At 42.7% G+C, this 23,077-nt stretch overlaps 2 protein-coding genes across 5 annotated transcripts; both read right to left on the bottom strand.

Moving 5' to 3' along the window:
• Nucleotides 1-788: 788 nt before the first annotated feature.
• LOC106612660 (14-3-3 protein epsilon) lies at nucleotides 789-6,425 on the bottom strand. Of its 4 annotated transcripts, none has more exons than XM_014214053.3 (7): nucleotides 6,141-6,425; nucleotides 4,750-4,949; nucleotides 4,399-4,505; nucleotides 3,833-4,039; nucleotides 3,553-3,689; nucleotides 3,038-3,085; nucleotides 789-1,802 (listed from the first exon to the last, which is right to left on the bottom strand). In XM_014214053.3, exons 1-6 carry the CDS (start codon nucleotides 6,202-6,204, stop codon nucleotides 3,078-3,080), a joined length of 723 nt encoding a protein of 240 aa, XP_014069528.1. In that variant the 5' UTR covers nucleotides 6,205-6,425; the 3' UTR covers nucleotides 789-1,802; nucleotides 3,038-3,077. The 4 variants fall into 4 exon arrangements, with proteins under 4 accessions (XP_014069528.1, XP_014069529.1, XP_014069525.1 ...); XM_014214054.3 differs by having other exon boundaries at nucleotides 789-1,799; XM_014214050.3 differs by lacking the exon at nucleotides 3,038-3,085.
• Nucleotides 6,426-8,779: 2,354 nt separating this feature from the next.
• Nucleotides 8,780-14,840, bottom strand: crk (v-crk sarcoma virus CT10 oncogene homolog (avian)). The gene is given in 3 exon segments (NM_001165381.1): nucleotides 8,780-11,800; nucleotides 13,384-13,946; nucleotides 14,321-14,840. Coding segments are annotated over 3 exon segments (921 nt in total). The 5' UTR covers nucleotides 14,541-14,840; the 3' UTR covers nucleotides 8,780-11,662.
• Nucleotides 14,841-23,077: the final 8,237 nt, after the last annotated feature.

Raw genomic sequence — 23,077 nt, 5'->3', positions numbered from 1 at the left:
ATCTTGTTCTCATGATCTGAGTCTTTAGGTGCCTTCTGTCTGGCCACTCGACCATAAAGGCCTCGACACAATCCTGTCTCGGAGCTCTACAGACAATTCCTTTGACCTCACGGCTTGGTTTTTACTCTGACATGCACTGTCAACTGTGGGACCTTATATAGACAGCCTTTCCAAATCATGTCCAATCAACTGAATTTACCACAGGTGTAAATAAGGCATTTACGTTTTTTTTTTTTTTTATACATTTGCAAAAATATCTTACAACCCGTTTTCTCTTTGTCATTATGGGGTATTGTGTGTAGATTGATGAGGAAAAAAATGGTATTTAATCCATTTCAGAATAAGGCTTTAACGTAACAAATTGTGGAGGTCAATGGGTCTGAATACTTTCCAAAAGCACCGTATTTCCCTGCCATACATGCTTAACCGGTATACAAGTATAACACTTTATGTATATGACAACTGCTAGCAAATCAATGCAATCCATCATTACAAATGTTTTAACTTGACATCTTCAAAAGAAAGCTCTGATTAGAGATTTGGTGTAGGGGGCCAACCAACCATGAGCCCTGTGCTGGTTAGTAGCCTAGGGATTTATCTCCAACCTTCCACCAGTGCTTCTCAAATGACAGGGACTTAACATGGCCCACCGAAAATAAATGGGCATACATCCAACAGGCAAGCTTCCATTTTGTGAGTCATTTCTAACTACGTTTAAAAACACCCAATACCATGGCTTTCCTCCGTTGCTCTTTGAAAATTCAAAAAAAAAAATCAATAGACCAATAGACATTTGGGTATGTTTAATTTAGATTGTTTAATGTTAATTCCATGCTGTGTTTCAGTAAGAACAATACAGATGCTCCATCTGTGGCTCCAGTCAGATATCCAGTAGTACAAATTAGTTTTAAGTTACACATAATGAAGCTAAAAGAAAAGGAAAACATTGAGCTATATAAAAGGAGGGGAAAGAGGCAGAAAAATAACGATTCATTAACTCATGCAGGCTTGAAATCATCTATTTAGAACCCTGTCATCTTGCAACAGAAGCCAATCCAGAACTGTGTTAACGCGACAACGCTCCCTTGGATTTTTACGGCTACCAGCCACCATCTGAAATCAGCAAGTATTCGCAATACAGTATTTTAGCACAACGTACAATCCAAAACATTACAATAGAATCACTATGGTGTAAAAGTTAAGCATTTTGCTCCACGTGGATATCAAGAATTTTGCCAACTTCCTCTGATCAACTAAGTCAACAAAAGAGGACTTTGTTTAGACTTGCCCTTAAAAAGGTTTAATGATTTGCATCTTTCACTAACACAGAAATATTACAGCTCCCAAGACTAATAGACATATCAGTAATAAAAGTTAATTTCTGTAATTACATTAAGAAAAAAAAATCTCAAAATACATCCAGCAACTGATAAAATTGAGGAAAGAGCATAAACAAAACAAAATTAAAACAATACAATAATGAAAACAAAGATTTTTTTCAGAACCGCGTGTACCAAGAAAAATAAAATAATCCAGGGACTCTTTGCCTTTCCAAAATTGTATTTATTGTTTCAATTAAGTGGTATTTATATTTGAATTGAATTAAAGGGCAAAAAAAAAATATATATATTAACAATGACTGATTATCTCTAAGACCATGGGGCCAGAGAGCTGCTGAGAGCCGCGGTCACTTGGGCGTGGTGGCTACAGTTTTTTGTGGGGGTGTCTCAAGTTGACTGTAATGTCTCACTGGGGCTCGTCCTCCACATCTTGCAGCGCCTCTTTGTTCTGTTCTTCACCTGCTTGAAAACAAGAGAAACGGACGGTGAGGGCTGGGCTTTCAGGTTATGTACACCAGAGACAACCCTCAGTCTAGGTGATCAGACTCAGTGCTCAAACATCAAACATATTGAGATGCCGTGGAAGTACTGCATTACTCCTGTGCCAGTTTTAACCTACAGTCTCCAGGCCGAAGTGAGCCCAGCAGTGGTTTCATTCAGTGTGCCACAAACATCTTAGCACATGCAGTGAAACGTCAACCACCATCTACAACCTTGTGGGCCATATCAAAAACAACTACTGTAGTGCTTCAATCAAATTAAAATGACATCTCTTATAGTAAATAAAACCCCCTTCAAATGAAACGTCCTATATAGGCCCTACTTGACGACAACCTGACAGATGACTTCCGTTTACCGCTGAGAAGCGTTTGATTTGTTAATTTCCCCATAGCCTACTCATCCCATGATTTATAAGCCATCTAGTTAACACAGTGACATCCAATCTTTAAATCCCTCGACAGATCTGCCCAAGACTCACCTGCACCCCAATATTCTATTCCAACACAAGCCACTATATTGTACTGGCATTCCGTCGCTCGTGAGACAGCTGTCTAGTTGTGTCATGCTACAGGACGCCAGGCAGACAGAATGACAGAGCGATTATAGGACTGGATGTAGATGCATGTCACCCAGTCAAAGACAGACAGGATATCCCACACAGCCTGAACAATTGGTGCCATGCTGTTAGTCCTCCAGTCTCCACAATACGCGGCTCTTACAATAGCTACGGAGATCAAGCACTGTACGTCAACAGATCAGGCGACTACAGAGCGTCAAGACTCCACACACAAACCCATGTTCTAACTCGGTGAGACACCTCGCAGCCCCGCAGAGAAAGATCGTTACCGTGTACCTACAGAGCTGTCCTTTACCTGACCTAAAATGGTTCCAGCTGAAAGACGATACTCGCTCACCAGTATCAAAAACCCCAATCTGTCAGCTGTCCAAGACATGTGGAAATCATAACATGAAAAAGACAGTCGCTTCAGGTTACCTTCAAACTAAATGCATTACTGATACACCGGCGCTGAAGAAAAAAATCGCTACGTAGAAAGACGGATTCATAAGACACAGTGTGTGAACATACAACTTTCCCCATGACACAAACCAAATGGGTGAGTGGCATTGCAGTGAGTTAATAGTGAAGGGGGACAGAACAAACGATTCAAACCAAGGGCAGGGCAGGAAACACTTACAAAGTACAGATTATGGGAAATGAACAGCTGTTTTGCTCCTTTAGGACTCTACACAGATGGAAGGAGAGAGGAGATGGACGTTAAGATGAAGGTTAAAGAAGCTACAACTCTAGAGGGCAGAGGGGGGGGGCGACCACTAAGCAATGCAGAAGGAACTGAAAGGTTGAAAGGCACAAGGTTGGGTTAGAGACGGATGGAGAAGGGAGGCGTGAAGAGTTTGTGTAATGATCCACGTCAGCAGCTCTGAAAAGAGCCGAATTACCAACAGCACACATCTATAGGAAACACAGTGCCACACTTTCTGGTAGGAAAGCATCCGTTCACAAACTTTAATGGGCATACTAAAAAGAAAATAGCAGAGGCAAACTGCTGTAATATTGTAAGTACACCTCAGACTGGAAGAAATGAAGGAATTGAGCATGTCCACTCAAACAGCAGTTTCTCCATTAATAACATTACCAACTTCCTCCATGCATTGGAAAAATCCAGGTGGGTGAGCTCTCACTCACGCTTACCATCTCCCTGCATGTCTGAAGTCCATAGTGTCAGGTTGTCGCGTAACAACTGCATGATTAGTGTGGAGTCCTTGTAGCTTTCTTCGCTCAGCGTGTCCAGCTCTGCGATGGCGTCATCGAACGCAGCCTTCGCCAACCTGCAGTACAAACACTGGTCTTATGTTGCACTCGTATCAAGGGAATAAGTCACCTTATTGAATCGTTTGAGCACACATGATCAACAGCCAAATAAGAGCTCTAAATTAGAAGTCTATCGAGGAGAGCCGCGCGAGGTACTTGCCTGCACGCGCGGTCTGGTGAATTGAGGATTTCATAGTAAAATACGGAGAAGTTAAGAGCGAGGCCTAGGCGAATGGGGTGTGTAGGTGGCAGTTCGATCATGGCGATGTCGCTAGCAGCTTTGTAGGCGACCAAACTGTTCTCCGCAGCCTCCTTCCGGTCGTTCCCGGTGGCAAACTCAGCGAGATACCTGTGATAATCACCTTTCCTGAGGGAAGAGCAAGACGGAGAAGAATCAGTGGGTCATTATGGTGTAAAAGATACAAAGGCTCCGTGAAAACATGGGTCCATGTGAAATACAACTAAGTTCCAAACTCAGGGCTGTTACCAGGACAACCTAAAACATCTAGGGGATAGGTCCGTTTCAATGATCAACGAATGGAGGATAAATGTCAGAAAAGCAGGAATTCCTTCCTGATATATCAGGAAGACCCACAATTCCTGTTCTATGCTTTATTCTAGAGCCATTAGAGTTGTGGAATACTGTTTTAATCCGGTTGTTAAAAAAACAGCAATAACCATCTATCCCCAAACAAACACATCGACAACAAAAGCAGAGGCTCATACATTTTGTAGTAGAAGACCTTGGACTCTCCCGTGTTAGCAGCTGGAATAAGGTGCTTGTCCAGTACATCAAGAATGTCATTACAGATCGACTTCAGCTCGTTCTCAACCTGCAGGAAAAAAATACATAATAACTCAATGAATGACCAACCACTGGCACAACAAGCAACAATACAAATGGTATCATTCAGGTGAATTAGACTCAATTATTTTATAATGTTCAACATTTTCTCCAGTGGTAATGCTACCATATTGCTTTAAGTGCTGCGGCTCAAATGCCTCTCTCATCATGTCAGATCTCTCCCGCACTACACTAATGCACTCAGAATGACTCATCCTTCTGGGCTTACTCACCGTTTGCCTGTATTCCCGGATCATTTTCAATTTGTCTTCTCCGCCCTTGTTTTCTTCCCTTTGTTCAATACTGCTGATTATCCTCCATGATGCTCTCCTCGCCCCAATGACATTTTTGTAGGCCACTGATAGTAGGTTTCGCTCCTCGACTGTTAGTTCCACATCCAACCCGGCCACTCTCTTCATGGACTCCACCATTTCTGTGGGGAGCAGAGAGGAAGTCATAAGTAATTGGTGCTGAAAATAAAACTAGGGGACAACGTTTGATGACTTCACATTGCAGATCTTTCCTTTTTCTTACGCTGAAGTTACAGATTAGAATTTCTGTATTCACAAAGAGTCTCAGAGTAGGTGTGCTAATCCATTTTGCCTAATCGACCATAATAAATATGATTCTAAGGACAGGTGATACCTGATCCTAGCTCGGCATGCCTACTCTGAAGTGCTTTATGAATACAGGTTCTTAATAATACAATCTTGGAAGGTAGCATCTGCTGCAAAATGTAGGCTTACATTTTGCATGAACAAGGTACATAATCATACCTTTAAGAAACCGGTAGTCACGTCAATGTCAAGAATGAGAGCGGCATGTCTGAATAATCGCGTTTGATTTGGGGGTTAAATAATACTGGTTTTATTTCGGGGCAAATCAAAGTTGCATGTGGCCAGGGTTCCATAATCTGACAGACATGATCATGCCCTGTAAACGCACATCTAAAAACAGCTTCATGCCAATTGAAAGGCATGTTCTCTCACTAACTTAACTACGTCAAAATTGCTTATCATTGGGGGTAGGTTTTATTTAAGGTCAGTCTTCGATACGTCACACCCAAATAGCAGGCTATGGCTAACGTTGGACCACGAGAATGTTAGTAAACGTGGGTATTTTGCTGGCCAACAGATTTACATAGTTATCTAATGTTAGATTATAGCTAGTAATGTAGCATACATTTAAATTGGCTGACATTGTTTGGGAAAAGTAATCCCCACATAGGTACTGTAGCACAGCTAACGTTAGTCTCTGTACCGCGTTAGTTAGCTACCACCCCCACTTGCTTACTAGCTACCTAGCTCTCGCACCATCAATAATCCGCCATTTTGTATTCTCTTTAAATTATCTATATCTTTGAACAAATCTGGACAGTTAAATAGCTACCGTATTGGCTAATTAATGCTAGTTACACGGCTACCTAGTTAAGCCAATGCGTTAGCTCAGGCTAACTAACTAGCCAACGTTAGCGCACTGACATCACCGTCCTCGCCCCTGCAAGAGGGAGGAGGGTGAGTGACTGCAAGTGTTAGCTATGTTGGAAGCTACTAACGTTAGCTTGCTGGGGGAAAAACAGCGGCGAACATGTCCCTCCATCGAATAATACAATTGTATCTCTTACCGTCATATCTTTCCGCCTGCTCGGCGAGTTTTGCCTGATATACTAAATCCTCCCGATCGCCCATTTTGTTGCGAGTGGCGAAGTTTAGTTTAACTGACAAATGGATAAAAATGCTCGACAGTAGCTGCTAGTAGGTCAATCTGTCGGCTGGTCCAGGGAAATCAACGGATAGATCAGTGGCGTTTCCACCCCACCGGTTGTACTGGAGTAAAAAAAAATGGCGAAAATCTCAATCCGGGAATTTATCACCCCCCACTGAGGATCACCCCTTCCTCATAAAACCCCCTCCCATTTTTACACGGCATGGCAACCAGTGACTCGGGATTCCAAACACTTACACCCACAGTATTATTATCATGGTGAGCATAATCACATACAAAAACAATTGTAAGCTTGATAAGGCTTTCTCAATCTTCTTATCAAGAACATCTGTAAAATGGTATGGAATCAGCTTGATTCGTTTTTGGTATTTTCAGTGGTATTGTTAACATACATGCCCCCCCATAACGAAAATGAGAATTAAAAACAGGTTCAGCCCCTGGTCTCCTTTTCCCCCTGCCCTGCTACAAAGTTTCTCCCTGCAGGCAGTCACTGAGTCCGAGGCGCTAAAGGAGCTCCTTAAACTTGACCCCAAAAAAACATCTGGGTCAGATGGTTTAGACCCTTGCTTATTTAAGGCTGTTGCGCCTACCATCGCCAAGCCCCTCTCCTTTCTGGGGAGGTTCCCATTGCTTGGAAGGCAGCCACAGTTCGTCCTTTATTTAAAGGGGAGATCAAGCTGATCCTAACTGTTATAGGGCTATTTTTATTTTGCCCCATTTATCAAAAGTGTTGGGAAAACATGTCAATAATCAACTGACTGGCTTTCTTGATGTCTATAGTATTCTCTCGGGTATGCAATCTGGTTTCTGCTCAGGTTATGGATGCGTCACTGCAATCTTAAAGGTCCTCAATGATGTCACCATTGCCCTGGATTCTAAGCAATATTGTGCTGCTATTTTTATTGACTTGGCCAAAGCTTTTGATACAGTAGACTATTCCATTCTTGTGGGCCGGCTAAGGAGTATTGGTGTCTCTAAGGTGTCTTTGGCCTGGTTTGCTAACTACCTCTCTCAAAGAGTGCAGTGTATAAAGTCAGACAATCTGCTGCCTCAGCCACTGCCTGTCACCAAGGGAGTACCCCTAGGCTCAATCCTAGGCCCCAAGCTCTTCTCAATTTACATTAACAACATAGCTCAGGCAGTTGGAGCTCACTCTTCCATTTATATGCAGATGATAGTCTTATACTCAGCTGACCCCTCCCCGGAATTTTTAGTTAAATGCTCTACAACAAGCTTTCTCTACCCTTAACCTTGTTCTGAACACCTCCAAAACAAAGGTAATGTGGTTTGGTAAGAAGAATGCCCCTCTTTACTACCTCTGAGGGTTTAGAGCTTGAGGTAGTCACCTCATACAAGTATATGGGAGTATGGCTAGAAAGTGCACTGTCCTTCTCTCAGCACATATCAAAGCTGCAGGCTAAGGTTAAATCTAGATTTGGTTTCCTCTATCGTAATCGCTCCTCTTTCACCCCAGCTGCCAAACTAACCCTGATTCAGATTACCATCCTACCCATGCTAGATTACGGAGAAGTAATTTATAGATCGGCACTGCACTCTATTCTCCTCTGTAAACCAGTTTACAGAGGAGAATAGAGTGCAGTGATGTGTCCTATAAGGAGCATTGGTGGCAAATCTGATGGCTGAATGGTAAAGAACATCTAGCTGCTCTTTATTCCCGTTGCAAGACCCACTGGTTGATACTTATATATAAAACCCTCTTAGGCCTCACTCCCCCCTATCTGAGATACCTACTGCAGCCCTCATCCTCCACATACAACACCCGTTCTGCTGTTAAAAGTCCCCAAAGTTCACACAGCCCTAGGTCGCTCTTTTCAGTTCGCTGCAGCTAGTGACTGGAACGAGCTGCAACAAACACTCAAACTGGACAGTTTCTCAATCTCTTCAAAGACTCAATCATGGACACTCTTACTGACAGTTGTGGCTGCTTTGTGTGATGTATTGTAGTCTCTACCTTCCTGACCTTTGTGCTGTTGATTGTGCCCAATAATGTTTGTACCATGCTTTGTGCTGCTACCATGTGTTGCTACCGAATTGTTATGTTGTGTTGCTACCATGCTTTGTTGTCATGTGTTGCTGCCTTGCTACGTTGTCGTCTTAGGTCTTTCTTTATGTACTGTTTGTTGTCTCGTTGTGATGTGTGTTTTGTCCTATATTTCTTAATCCCAGGCTCCCGTCCCCACAGGAGGCCTTTTGGTAGGCCGTCATTGTAAATAAGAATTTGTTCTTAACTGACTTACCTAGTTAAATAAAGGGTAAATAAAAAAATAAATAAAAACACGTGAAACAGACTGGCTGTGACATCTTTAACAAGTCCGGGATCAAGTTTTAGTAGAAAGGCCTGTAATAGTAATATTAATCAGCTGTCTGGATATTTAAATACAAATAAACACACCAGTAGGGCAACTGGCTTTTTGTAGGTCTATGTTATGCATGACAAGTGAGCCAAATTATGAAAAAAGGCAGTGCAGTTTGATCTCATCAATTTATGACAATCAACAAGATCGCTAGGGTACAGTATTTTCATTTGCCAATCCTTTGACTTTATTTACTATGTATATCTTAACACATTACATGCTACAGAAAAATAAAAAGGTAATTTCAATTGTCTTAAAAGAATATATAGTGTTATAATACACTGGCACATTTTGATATCAAAATTTCCATTTGTGGTTGCCAACCAAGCCCCATTATGAAAAGGTAATGACTTACACAGGGTACCAAAAATACAATACTTTAAAATATTTATAGGCATTAAAATAAGAGCAGATTACATAAGCAACAGGCATGCACTGAGAAAATGAATGGAAAAAGCAGACATGATTTAACAGATGTTAATACTGGAGTAGCTGATTACAAAAGGAACTAACTGTAATCACTTACATTACCAGCAAAAATATTGTAACCATCTTACAAATAGTCTTGACAAACTAGATGATTGCTTCTTGGATTGCTTTTAAATTCAGAAAGGATGTTTGCGAGAAAAAGAAAATGCATCATGACGCCTTTCTGTTTTCTCAATGACATTCAATTCCGCATTGAAAAAAGGCGCAAGTTTAAGGTTGTTCCACCTGAGCGAGTCTGACCACAAGTCAGAGACCACTATGATGACACACCAAATGCATTTGATGGTTCCTTTGTATCGGCTTCTAATGCTTATAAATGGGAAAGCACTCCAAAAGTAACTGAAAGTAATCAGATTATGTTACTGAGTTTGAGTCATCCAAAAGACATTACTGACTACAATTTGACAGGTAACTCATAACTGTAAAACATCTAGAAAGTTACCTACCCAACCCTGCCCATAAACATAGATTGTGGCATAAATTGGCAATAAAACAGTTTGTCAGGTGGCCCGAAAGCTACAATTACACAGAGAAATGGTACAAGTTTGTGGGCAATGGGAAAACCCCTTTTGTTTGCGGACAATCCAATCGTTAAAAAGGTTATATATTCTATTCATCTGGACTTTGCAGCATCAACTACCAAGAACCTACATCTAAGGCCAGCACCCAGTGTATTTTTGACGAGGTACTACATCATTGGAGTTTAACTCGTATTACCATAATCAATTTTGTAGACTTCACACCCTGATAATGCGTTTAGATTTTTCACAGCTGCTTTTTTGGGGGCTAAATTACCTTCATTATATATTTTTAAAAGCCACAGACAATGAACACAGCAGAAATGACATGTTGGCACAATAAAGGCAAGAAAGGGGAGGGGTCAGAACTGATCATTAATGGTAAAAAAAAAAAGATTGCATTCTGAAAAAAACTAAAACACATTTCACCTATAGCAACCTCAACATGGGCCAAGGCTCAGTTCTCCCAGAACCTCTCTGCCTAATGCTGTTGCAGTGTACCCTAGTGGCCAGTTCTACAGAGGACAAGGTCATCAATTGCTCAAGTCACCTCCGCCTAAATCTATGGGAAAGCACTCTAGGAGGTGAAGTTATCCAAGTGAATTTCAGGGGCCCATTCAGTGGGGTGCAAAGTGTAAGAACGGTCAGATACAGGTTTAATTCATAGTGGAACAGAGATATGCATCTGCTGTGCACAGTAAACTTGTAACATTTGTGATGCTGTGCCAGGGTGTAAACGCTGTCCTATTTCTACATAATAGGGATGGAAAGATTGTCATGTGTCAACAGGTGGACTTAACTGTGATCTCTTATCAACAGAGAACACTCAAAAGTTGACAATCTTAGCAATAGTATGGTGGTTTGTGGATACACGCAAATTAAAAATGTTTTTTTTTTGCTCGCTCTATTACACTGATAAATACGGACAGACATCAATTCTCAAAATGTAGTGGATGACTGGAATCTAGAACAGAAAAGTGAGAACAGTCAGTGTCAATGCACTGCCTTGACCTCAACCAACGGGAGAACAAGTAGATCCTACCGTAATCAGTTTGGAATCTTGCAAGGAGAAAGCCAACTCGCACTAATATTGACCTTAACTCATATGAAAATGTTGTTTTAACAGTCTAATCTTTGGCTATGGTATTATACGGTATGGCAGAACATTTGCGCGACCCTGGCTGATCATACACAAAAAGGCATCTCCACTGTTAAGAACAAGGTGAAAAGTTAACAGCCGTGTGTAATTTAAAAAAAATATATATATATGATGTTTCAGTGATTCGGAGTAGGAGTGGAGCAGACAAAATACTTTAAAAAAAGAACACAGACAAGCAATGCAGGACAGAGATGTAGCGCCTGACAATACCATAAGCAGACAACGTAGCCGACACATTTGATGAGATCTCCGCAATAGTGGTGGACTGGCAATGTTACATCTCAGAAAAACAACGCAGAAAAATAAAAACAGGATTTTAGCATGTAATGGTCATCAACAATTTCATAATGATATGTTATTTTTTTTTATTACAAAAGACTACTAGTTACTTGGTCGTGGATCTGTAGCGAGGATGATCGTTTTGGGTACAATGTAGTGTTATCTAACGGCACTCCTTGACAGTCAGAGAAAGTGCTTCTCCGTGGGTCTCTGTGTGTACGATTCCAGTCCAAGAGAGCATTTCTACCTTGCGTTCCCTCTCCCTGAATAGCTGTCCACACACTCCCCCTCTTCCTCTTGGTAACACACAGCCACTGTCCTCATCCCCATCAGACAAGGCCTGAGTCTTTCTTTAGAAGGGGTATGTGTGTGGGTGTTTTGATAGAGCTGGCCATGGTGCTGAAGTGGTATAAATACTGGTGTTCTGAGTGAAGATGACAAAGCGTAATGATTATCTAACGGGACCAACTGAGGAAGAGGAAGTGGTCATGAGGAGGCTGCTGATTGGCACAGGGGCGATGGTGGCAAGAGAGGGAGTGAGTGTGTGTATTTAAGGGCAGGGTAAGGGATGGGAGGAGCCCAAGGCGCCCAGTGTCCACTCTCAGCTCACCTCGTCCTCGGGGTTATTATGGTCCAGCAGCTTAACGTGGGTGAAGGGGAAGTGGCCGCGCTTGCCCTTGCACTCGCCCTCCCACTGGCCGTTCACGTTGATCTTTGTCACCTTCACCATGTCGCCCACCTGCAGGAGGAGAAGGACTTGTCAAACAGACAGACCTGGGTCATGTTCATTATGGCACGCAACGTGAAAACACTTCCAAATGATTTTCAACGCAACACAAAAATGGGCCTTTCTTACTGGACGAGTCCAGGGAGGCGCTCGCCGTTTCAGTCCGCTTGGTGCCCAACGAACACCGTGTTCACCCTGTAATGACCTTGTTGCAGTAGTTGCAGCAAGATAACCACTTGTGAAGCTTTGTGTCTTTGTATCGCAGCAGTTAATTTAGCCTCGCAAACAAATCACAATGCAACTAAACACAAACCAGTACTGAAGAGGTCCATTTACTGGTTCACCCTGTCGGCCTCTTCATTACAGGTGGACCATTCTTCTAAAGAGAGTGAAGTACTCTCATCTACTAAGATATGACCAGGAAGTGTGTGCAGGGGGCTAATCATTAAACCTATATACCTCCTGTGTCATACCACTGGCAAACACCTTCATGGGGGGTAAATATCCTGTTGGTGATTATTGGAGCGCAGTGCTGACTGACTCTTGGGTGAATAGAAAATATAAACTCTGGGACCCAAAAGTATATTAAAGTTGGGCAAAAAGTATATGACATTACCTTTTGTCTTTGTAAGCATGTAGCCTGACACTTTGGTATTTCAAAAGACAGGGGCAAAACAGACTACTTCCACCCGGTAGCTGATTCCGTCAAGACAGAAAGTGAACATCATGTATCTGTTTCACTGTTCCTGCTCCCTTCTCTCCAAGCAGGTAAAAAGAGGAGAGAGGAGCAGCTGAGACTGCTGGCTTGTCGCCCAGAGGCTGCTCTGGCTCAGAGTAATGTCATTAGAGAAATTCAAGGAAATGTTCCTCTACACAAAGTATTTCCTTCCCACTACAAACTCCGCTTTGGAAGGCCTCTTTCCCCTTCCGGACAGTTAGTTAAGACAGGCAGGGAGGGAGCCTCTGGCAGCATTCTCTAATGAACTTCAGAGCAGTTGGCTATTGATTTCACTGACTGACCACCACCCTCCATAGACTGGTTCGTATTCATTAGGTCACACCTGTAGCAAAACAATGGAAGAAGAAAACAAGCATTGCTTACTGGACAAGATCAGGAAAGTCCCTCCCGGTTTTAGTCCGTTTTCTTCTGTTTGGTGACTAATGGACATGAACCAGACTACCTTGTTTTAACAAGCCTAGCAGCTGGGACACTGAGGGGCATGCAACTGGTTAAGAAGCTGAGGAGGAAGTCAGACAACAGGTCACAGAGGCCACATACCAACGCCTTCATTCCTTCCAGCATTGAACGGAAATGGAAGGCATAACTTGGAATGACCTACTGGGAGTGAACCTAGGGACTTCTCCAGATTATGACTTTACAGAAGGCATAATAAAAAAGTAATTTGATTCCCTGGCCTTAATCTTGACATAATGCCAAAGGAAATCTATGTTTTACAAGACCAATAATGATTAGCCTCATTGCACTGAAGGCTGTGGACAAAGGAAAATCCATGACAAAATGAGGGTCAAAGAATCTGACAGAGATGATGAATAAAGGGAAAGAGGAGACGAGAGAACACAGCTAGGGTAGGTACCTCTAAGGCAAGGGCGGTCTTGTCGTAGGCATTGGGCACCCTCTTCTGGATGGCCCTGGCAAAGACGGGTCCGTTCTGCAGGTTGGGCAGAGGTGTGGGCTGGGCATACTGGCTCGGGTCTAGCAGAGGAGGTCCCTGAACACTGGAGCCATCTACCGAGCCCACCCCACCGGGACCCCCTGCTCCAGAGCCCCCCGAGGTGGGAGAGGCCGGTCGGTACTTCTCCACGTAGGGCACAGGTATCATCCCGGCACGCCCCTCTAAATTCTGGGCATTCCACCACTGCTCCTCAGGCTTCTCCAGAACCCGCAGGATGTCGCCCTTTCTGAAAGGAAGGTCCTCATCGTCGTTGCCTGGGAAATCAAAGACGGCGCGGACGAGCTCGTCTTCCAGCCGCTGCGGCGGGCCTCCAGCACCTGCGCTGACCAAGGAAGAGTGTTTGGCCTTGTTGATGGGCTCTATCAGAGTGGTGGTGTCCAGGTAGTGGATCTTGTAGAACTCTAGCAGGGAATGGAGGGCATCAAACTCCTGGTCCCCTATGCGAAACTGTGGAGGCGTTAGGCCTGGGAGAGGATGGTGGGGAAAGAGGGATGAGTAGAAAAGAAGGAAACAACCACAGAAACCATTTCACTGGCCAAAGGCATTAGGTCTCATTCATTGGCATGTGAATTACCACATTTATGGCCCATAAAAGGCAGTCGACTAGATATTTGACGTCTGGTTAATCCAAGCGTCACTGTTTGGTTGATTCACGTGTAGGAAGTTAATCTAAAGTTATGTTCCAAATAAAGCCAAATCAAAGGCGAGTGTCTTGCTGGATTAATCTTTTATCATTGGGTTGCATGCGTTATTGTACATCCGGTTGCATTGAAGTTCTACAAGAAAGGATACCCTGGGGGCTTCTTTATTCCGCAGCCCCAAAACATGTCTCTCTTACCTGCGCCAGACTGCCGGTTGTTGCTGATGCTGTTGATGATGTAATGCGAGACTTTGGAATTCTCTGAGACGGACAGCACGTAGTCGCCTGGACTTGTAATTGAGTCTCTCACTAAAAACACTCCGTGTCTCTGTCCTTGTAAAAGTGAAACTGCCTCCTGTCTACTTAATCTTCCCCAGTACCAACTTGCACGGTCCTCTGCGTCAAAATTTCCGGCCATGACTCCCACTCCAAAGCCGAGGCTTCACGGGCCTTCCCTTTGCCTCCCCTTATCCACAAACAGCATTCAACTCATACAAAAACTTTAGCGCGGAGAACACGTTTGGAAAATAGGCGACATTCGCAACTTGCTTATGCCCATCAATTTAAAATCCACAAGCCGGTCCTCGTACAAAACGTGTCTGATCACCTGATTAAAATGATATATCGATTATAACTTACCCAACTCAGTTGTAAAACAATACAATTTTGAATAAAATCTTGTAACTTGCCACAAGTAACTTCAAAAAATGAAATGGCGGATCCGGGGAAACAAAACTGACCCCATTAGCCGGATATGACGTTTATATAAATTACGTAGCAACGTGTCAGATGAGGGTGTCCATGTTGATAAGGTCAAATATTACTTTATTTTTGATAGGATATGAGATAATAATAATAACAGTACACATTGTATTAATTCATCCAACCCATGGATTATCTAATTTGTGGTCTATTTGATGGCCCATAAATCCCAAATATGATGTGCTTTAGGCCTGAAGGCCACTGATGTGGGCAATTATGCGCGACTACATTTATTTATACAGGTTAGTCAATTAAGAACAAATTCTTATTTACAATGACGACCTGCCAGGGAGCGGGCGCAGCACATATAACACACAAATAGGTAAAACAATATCATACAAACAACAGTCAAAATACACATGATGCACAGTCAGTAAAACAGTCAGTAAAACATTCAGCAATAGCCAGCGTTTAAGAGGCAGGGGGAAACACATGCAGTTATCAGTTAAAGCTGCAATATGTAACCTTTTAGGCGACCAAACCAAATTCACATAGAAATACGAGTTATAGATCTGGCAATCAAGTTGAAGCAAGTCTAAGAAGCAGTAGATATGTTCTATGTGGCTATTTCTATGCTTCATGTTCTGAGGTTTCATTTTTGCATCTTTTACTTTTGGTTTTGTACACCAGCTTTAAACAGCTGAAAATACAATATTTTTGGTTATAGAATACATATTTCACAGCGGTTTAGATGGTACAATGGTTCTCTACACTATACTTGGTTGTTTTGTCACATTAACTGAAATTTGGCAAACTATTAGAATTTTAGCAACCAGGAAAAGGCAGAGCGATTTCTGCATAGTGCACCTTTAAACTCTCAGACAGTTTGCTTTTAAAAGTACCAATGAACACAAAAGAGCTTATTTTCAGTGTTTTTTGAAGGATGGTCCAGTCTCTAGCAGCGGAGAATTGAACATCAGTTTCACCAAAGATACTGAGGGACTTGAGGATTGGCAGGTTTATATAATTGCTGGATCTCAGGTTGCTGTTGGTGGTGGGGAGTCTTAGTTGTGAGAGGGGGGTCTTGCCGAGGAGGGATTTGAATATGAATGTCAGGCAGTGGGTTTGACATCGTACATGTAGGGATGGCCAGTCAATGGATTAATATGTCACAGTGATGGGTTTTGTTAAAACGGCCAGCTTCAGTAATCTGTTCTAGCACATTCTACTGGTGTTTTTTTTGTCAGGCAGCTCAGCCCCCTTTCAGAAGGTCCTAAATGTATTTTAGTTCTTATTGGTCAAGGTCACGCCAATTATTATTATGTTAGCCTATCAGCAGCCTAGATTCCCGGGACATTCAGTGCAAGACCACAGCACTGAACAGGGCAGATGTCAGACATGTGCTTTCCCTATCCTGACAAGCACTACATTTTACCTCCCGCTACTCATCCTCCTGCATACCTTTGCTGTTCTGATGTTTTATTGTGCGTGCAGCTAAACAACCATAATCTGTCAGTTTCAAGAGTGCTCAGAGTTGTGTGTGTGGATATTTTCTGTCCATTAAAACCCTTTAAACTGGAGTACTGCCTCCTTGTTGTTCTAACCCGACAGTAGTGGTTACTACCGGCATCAACCAACACCTACATTTTCCCTCCTATTTGAATGCTACTTAGATTTGACAACCTACACATATTTTTCATGGTCATTGGAGCCGAATCCAGTAACTCCTACAGCACAAGGATGCCAGTTAACATGCAGAATCCTCCACAAGATGTGGTCTGTCCACGATGACCAGCTCACCTGCCACAATATCTTGATAATTACGAAGATGGCTACGGGTCAAGGCACAGACCACCACACATAACAACACACCACTCCTACTAGGGGAAACAGCTACAGGGTTTTCTTGAGCACTTGAGATGGAATGTATCCCGCTGTCCCCTTCAACGACTCATCACCGGTCCAAGTCATCACTCAGGCTGACCAGCAGAATAGAGGACAGAGACTCAGACTTTTTATCGGTGGCTAATTCAACAGGTTCCCACCTCAGGCTAACCTCGACCAGAGATCACCGGGATCAGCATCGACCTGAGCGTGGACCGCTAGTGACGACTGGAGGGCTCACTGCGTTTACACATCCAGAATGACGAGACTGATGAGCTAATTGACTCAGTCAGGAAGACGGAAGGTTCCTCCAGACCACCTGATGACTATCGCCACTACTTAATTGCTGAACACTGCTAGTTGTCACCTGACTATCACAGACAGTCCTTCAACAGTTGTCTCCTCTTACAACAGAAAGATGTCTCCGAGGGGGAGAACGAGGAGCTGTGCCACCAAGCTGCCCAAGAAGTTTATGACATCATCTCAGAGATGATCATGCAACAGGTACTACAACCAGAATGAGGTTCTGTGGTGCCAGCGCGACCAGCTTCGCGACGCCAGCCGTCAGAAGATGCTTGAGACGCTACGCCCTTCCACATCAGCTTCAATCTTCAGCCCCGGTCTCAGATCTCACCCTTGCTGTGGAGTCCCTCAGGAGGTGCTACAGCTTTCTCCAGAGCTAGAGGAGCTACCAGAGCTCACTCTGGGGGAGCACCCCTCCACTCTGCTCCAGCCGTTCAGATCCAGCCTGTTCAGTCCATGGTACTCAGGTTTGTAGTGGGGCCTAGCACACCAGCTCCCGCCATGGAGACACAGCTCGCCACTCCCACCGCTGTGCTTCAACCAGCTCCTGTGTCTTAAGGAATTTTATAACTCTGGCCCCTTGGTCTCAATTGACTTTATTTCACTTAAAAGGGAGCTGAAATGCAGCAGCCATGGTAAAGAAACGAGAGTTGTCTTGGGGGAGGGGGTTTAATGTGGGTGACTTGTGTGTGTTCGCACGTGGCAAGCAGTCTATGGTTTGTACATTCACTCTCCCTAACAGTACACAGTTACATCACCCTTCTAGATAACTTGAAATAGTCTAACCAGGTCTTGTGTCTTGAAGTCACCTAGCCAACTTCGTTCGCCAATTAGATTCAACCAGCTGGTGTGCAGCCATGGTAAGGTTGGTTTGACATTGGATAGCCTATCTCTGGGGCTAATTAGGCAACGTCAATATATTACAAAGTGTAAACGGGACAATATTTTCAAGTTGCCCATCTTTTAGTTGTCTCATTAAATGCATTCAATATTTGTTTATGAATGTATACAATTTATAGTAGGTTTGAGGTTTTTAAGTCATAGAAATTTGGAGGTATTGGCATTTTAAAAAAATTGACTGATAATCCCTAATTTGCCCCATAGGGATATTGTCAAATGTTAAACCAAGTTGACCATGTGCATTTTGATTTGGTCGCATGCAGAGCAATAATAAATGACACTAGAATACATGTTTCTGACTCATATTGATGCCACACAGGACATTTTCAAAACAAGATGCTGCTTTCCAGAGGCAGTCAGTCGCTCTTTGTTTTCACTTTTATGATGTTTCCAAAAGTGACCACCAGATGTCAGTCTAATACCAGAGACCCAAAAGAGTGCCAAAAAAATGTGTTTTCAATATCATTTTCTGGGCATCATTCCAATGGTATCATTAGAAAATCAATACTGGACCCGGTGTAATTCAGTTGGAGCAATAGCTCCCTAGGAAGTGGCCCTCACAAATGTTCCTTGAAGTACCAACTTTAAGTAAAAAAATTCCTTTCCAACCACCTTTTCTTCCTCACGCCTCACTAAAAAAAGATTAAGAAGGCATTTGGGGTTTTCCTGAATATATGTCTTAGGCATCTGGACTGATGCGATGGAAACTAGCTACGTTTATTGTGGCCACCTAGTGTGAGATGACCCATAATGCCTCACAAAACCCTGACTCTGGAGCACTGTGTTACATCCTCTGGACTCTGGACGGATAGTGCAGAGAATCACAGTACAACTTGTCTGCTAGGGGGGTCAGCAGAGCAGCACCCACGCCCCATATGTGTGTCCACCTCCAACTCTGTTACCAACTAAATACGTCTGAGTCTTTGTTTGCTCATTGTCTGTGTGAGTGGGAGAGACAGACTGCTCTAGTTATTGATCCAAGAAATAGCCCTGAAACTCCATATATGGGGAAAAATGCGAAGTTATTCTGGAAAAAGTGCTTTGGAGGAAATTTGGAGCTGAAGTCCAAGGCAACATTCCAAAATATTTTCAGGCAGAGAATTAGGGATTATTTATGCAGCTCACTGCTCAGGCATTTTATTCATAATCTGTTACAATATAATGAGACCAAGAAGAGGGGAAAGACTGATAGTATAATAAAGAAAACATGTAGAAAAAGAAGAAACAGATATGTTTACCAGAATACAGTATTTATTGTTTTTATTTCATGGCATTGGCAAGACAGCAAGTCACTTGAATTTTCATTTCATGGAAATACACAGAAGTTTCCTTTCCAATTCATCACCTAAACTGAGAGAGCAAGGAACAAAGAAAGCGAGAGAGAGAGAGAGAGCAAAGAACTCAAAAGTTGCATACATACATGCTTTTAGAATCGTTTAACCCTTTTCCCTTTCAGAGAGAGAGAGAGAGAGAGAGAGAGAGAGAGCGAGAATCCTTATGAATCCATGATACACTCAATATCATAATAGCGAAATGTAAGTACACAAAAGTCTAGAAATTCCAGTACACACCTTTGGTTTATTTGTATTTTTGAACTGTTTAGTCTGCTCCATTAACTCAGGCACATTTAACTTCTTTTGATTTAATATTCCACTAATAATCATCCACTGGTTTGGGAGGGGAAATTGCAGTCCTGTGGGCACTGGACAGTGAGGAGAGAGTTGCCAGAGATTCCCAAACAAACAAGTATACACTACCGGTCAAAAGTTTTAGAACGCCTACTCATTCAAGGGTTTTTACTATTTTCTACATTGTAGAATAATAGTGAAGTCATCACAACTATGAAATAACACATATGGAATCATGTAGTAACCAAAAAAGTGTTAAACAAATCAAAATATATTTTATATTTGAGATTCTTCAAATAGCCACCATTTGCCTTGACAGCTTTACACACTCTTGGCATTCTCTCAACCAGCTTCATGAGGTAGTCACCTGGAATGCATTTCAATTAACAGGTGGGCCTTTTTAAATGTTAATTTGTGGAATTTCCTTTCCTTCTTATTGCATTTGAGCCTATCAGTTGTGATGTGACGAGGTAGGAGTGGTATACAGAAGATAGCCTTTCTGGTAACCGACCAATTCCATATTATGGCAAGAACAGCTCAAATAAGCAAAGAGAAACTACAGTCCATCATTATTTTAAGACATGAATGTCAGTCAATACGGAAAATGTCAAGAACTTTGGAGGTTTCTTCATCTGCAGTTGCAAAAACCATCAAACGCTATGATGAAACTGGCTCTCATGAGGACCGCCACAGTAATGGAAGACCCCAAATCAAATCAAATGTGATTGGTCACACATGTAGTGAAATGCTTGTGCTTCTAGTTCGGACAGTGCAGTAATATCTAACAAGTAATCTAACAAATTCACAACGACTACCTTATACACACAAATGTAAAGGGATGAATAGAATATGTACGTATAAATATATGGATGAGCGATGGCCGTGCGGCATAGGCAAGATGCAGAAGATGGTATAGAATACAATACATACGAGATGAGTAATGTAGGACATGTAGATATTATTAAAGTGGCGTTATTTAAAGTGACTAGTGATACCTTTATTAAATCCATTTATAAAATGTATTAAAGTTGCCAATGATTTCAAGTCTGTATGTTGGCAGCAGCCTCTCTGTTAGTGATGGCTGTTTAACAGTATGATGGCCTTGAGATAGAAGCTGTTTTTCAGTCTCTCGGTCCCAGCTTTGATGCACCTGTACTGACCTCGCCTTCTGGATAATAGCGGGGTGAACAGGCAGTGGCTCGGGTGGTTGTTGTCCTTGATTATTTTTTTTGGCCTTCCTGTGGTGTCCTGGAGGGCAGGTAGTTTGCCCCAGAGTGGCCTCTGCTGCAGAGGATAAGTTAACTTGAGTTACTAGCCTCAGAAATTGCAGCCCAAATAAATGCTTCACAGAGTTCAAGTAACAGACACATCTCAACATCAACTGTTCAGAGGAGACTGTGTGAATCAGGCCTTCATGGTCGAAAGGCTGCAAAGAAACCACTACTAAAGGACACCAATAATAAGAAGAGACTTGCTTGGGCCAAGAAACACGAGCAATGGACATTAGACCGGTGGAAATTTGTCCTTTAGTCTGGAGTCCAAATTGGAGATTTTTGGTTCCGCCGCATGTGTATTTCCCCCCCATAAAGCATGGAGGAGAGGTGTTATGGTGTGGGGGTGCTTTGCTGTTGACACTGTCTGTGATTTATTTAGAATTCAAGGCACACTTTAGCAGCATGGCAACCACAGCATTCTGCAGCTATACGCCATCCCATCTGGTTTGGGCTTAGTGGGACTATCATTTGTTTTTCAACAGGACAATAACCAACACACCTCCAGGCTGAGTAAGGGCTATTTGACCAAGAAGGAGAGTGATGGCGTGCTGCATCAGATAACCTGGCCTCCACAATCCCCCGACTTCAACCAAATTGAGATGGTTTGGGATGAGTCGGACCGCAGAGTGAAGGAAAAGCAGCCAACAAGTGCTCAGCATATGTGGGAACTCCTTCAAGACTGTTGGAAGAGCATTCCAAGTGAACCTGGTTGAGAGAATGCCAAGAGTGTGCAAATATGTAATCATGGCAAAGGGTGGCTATTTGAAGGATCTCAAATATAAAATATTTTTGGATTTGTTTAACACTTTTTTGGTTACTACATGATTCCATGTGTGTTATTTCATAGTTGTGATGCCTTCACTATGATGCTACAATGTAGAAAATAGTAAAAAAATAAATAAAATAAAAACCTTGAATGAGTAGGTGTTCTAAAACTTTTATACAAAGAAACTGCATTATCACAGCTTCTCAGTATGACAGATAACATGGACTGAGTTGCAGAGAAACATCTTCCAATTCTTATCACTGTTGGCAGTGTCTCTGGTGACTGTTACACGCTGTCTGGGGACCTAAGGAAGCAGTTGAGTCTATCCTCCCAAAACCAGCCATCGAGACACAAGAGACTGCAACCAGACAGACAAAGCACTCTCACAAAGAAATTCATCGGAGACACTGTGGAACACAGACAGTGTACTCGTCTATTACATCTCCTATAGACACACATACACACAACGTTGTGTTCAACTGGACTCTCACTGAAATAAGAAAGACTTGAATGAATAAGACACGTCTCAGATAGGAGTAGACCCGAGAACAGAATGCACGCTCTTATCATTTACAGTATAGTAACCACATTATCAGCACAAATGTCTATCTGTTTGGGGGATGATAATAGTTTTGAGGAATTACACTTCTGAGAACTGACATTGAATATCTGGACCCAATTGCATTCACCTCAGCTGACACATAGCCCCATGTCACTGCCCTTAAAGGCATAAAGTACCTCATATACACAATTAACAAAGGAGATGAAGCGCATAATCCTAATTCTTAAAGCGCTTTATTAGACCGTTGTTACAAATGGGAAAACATACGCTGTGCGAGAGCTACATATTTACTGAGAATGAGGGAATGTTCTATAGCCGTAGCCTAGAGACCATGTTAGATGGCATTGTTGTAACCACACAGCAAAATCCTATTAAACGTGTTGATACAACGGTTAGAAGTGATACGTGCACTCTACATGACTGGCAGGGATAAAGGGAACAAGTGAGGCTACTAAAGATGGGTTGTTATAGCTCCTGTCGCCGTAGCGCCTGTCGCCGTAGCTCCTAAATCCTTTTCCTTAGCCTAAACAGTGCTTTTCCTCACTGCACTCAGATCACATCGGAAATCGACACACTGGTGCACGCATATGCATAAAAAAATACTGTGTAGGTAGGCTTGGTGAAGAGAGTGCTGGTCATAGAGACAGAGAGACAGACGTACTGTAGTATCAGAGAGAAAGACGCAAGCTTTTTCACAGACCAAAGCCGTCTGTGTCTACCGCTCTTCTTCTGTCTTTTTACCCGTCTGTCTTTCTACCTGTCTGTCTGTCCGTCCGTCAGCCATCTGTCTGTCTCTCTCTTTGACATACAGTCTCTCCATCAACAGGGGAACAAGTGACTGGCACATAGGCGTTCATCCATCTATAGGACAGGATGAGCAGGGAGTAAAACCTGAATGAAACATCTCATACGTGCCAGATATGACATACCCACATG

Source organism: Salmo salar, chromosome 09 (assembly GCF_965601325.2).
Source record: "Salmo salar chromosome 09, fSalSal1, whole genome shotgun sequence".
Classification (NCBI taxonomy): domain Eukaryota; kingdom Metazoa; phylum Chordata; class Actinopteri; order Salmoniformes; family Salmonidae; genus Salmo; species Salmo salar.
This window is presented reverse-complemented; position numbering and strand designations above follow the sequence as displayed.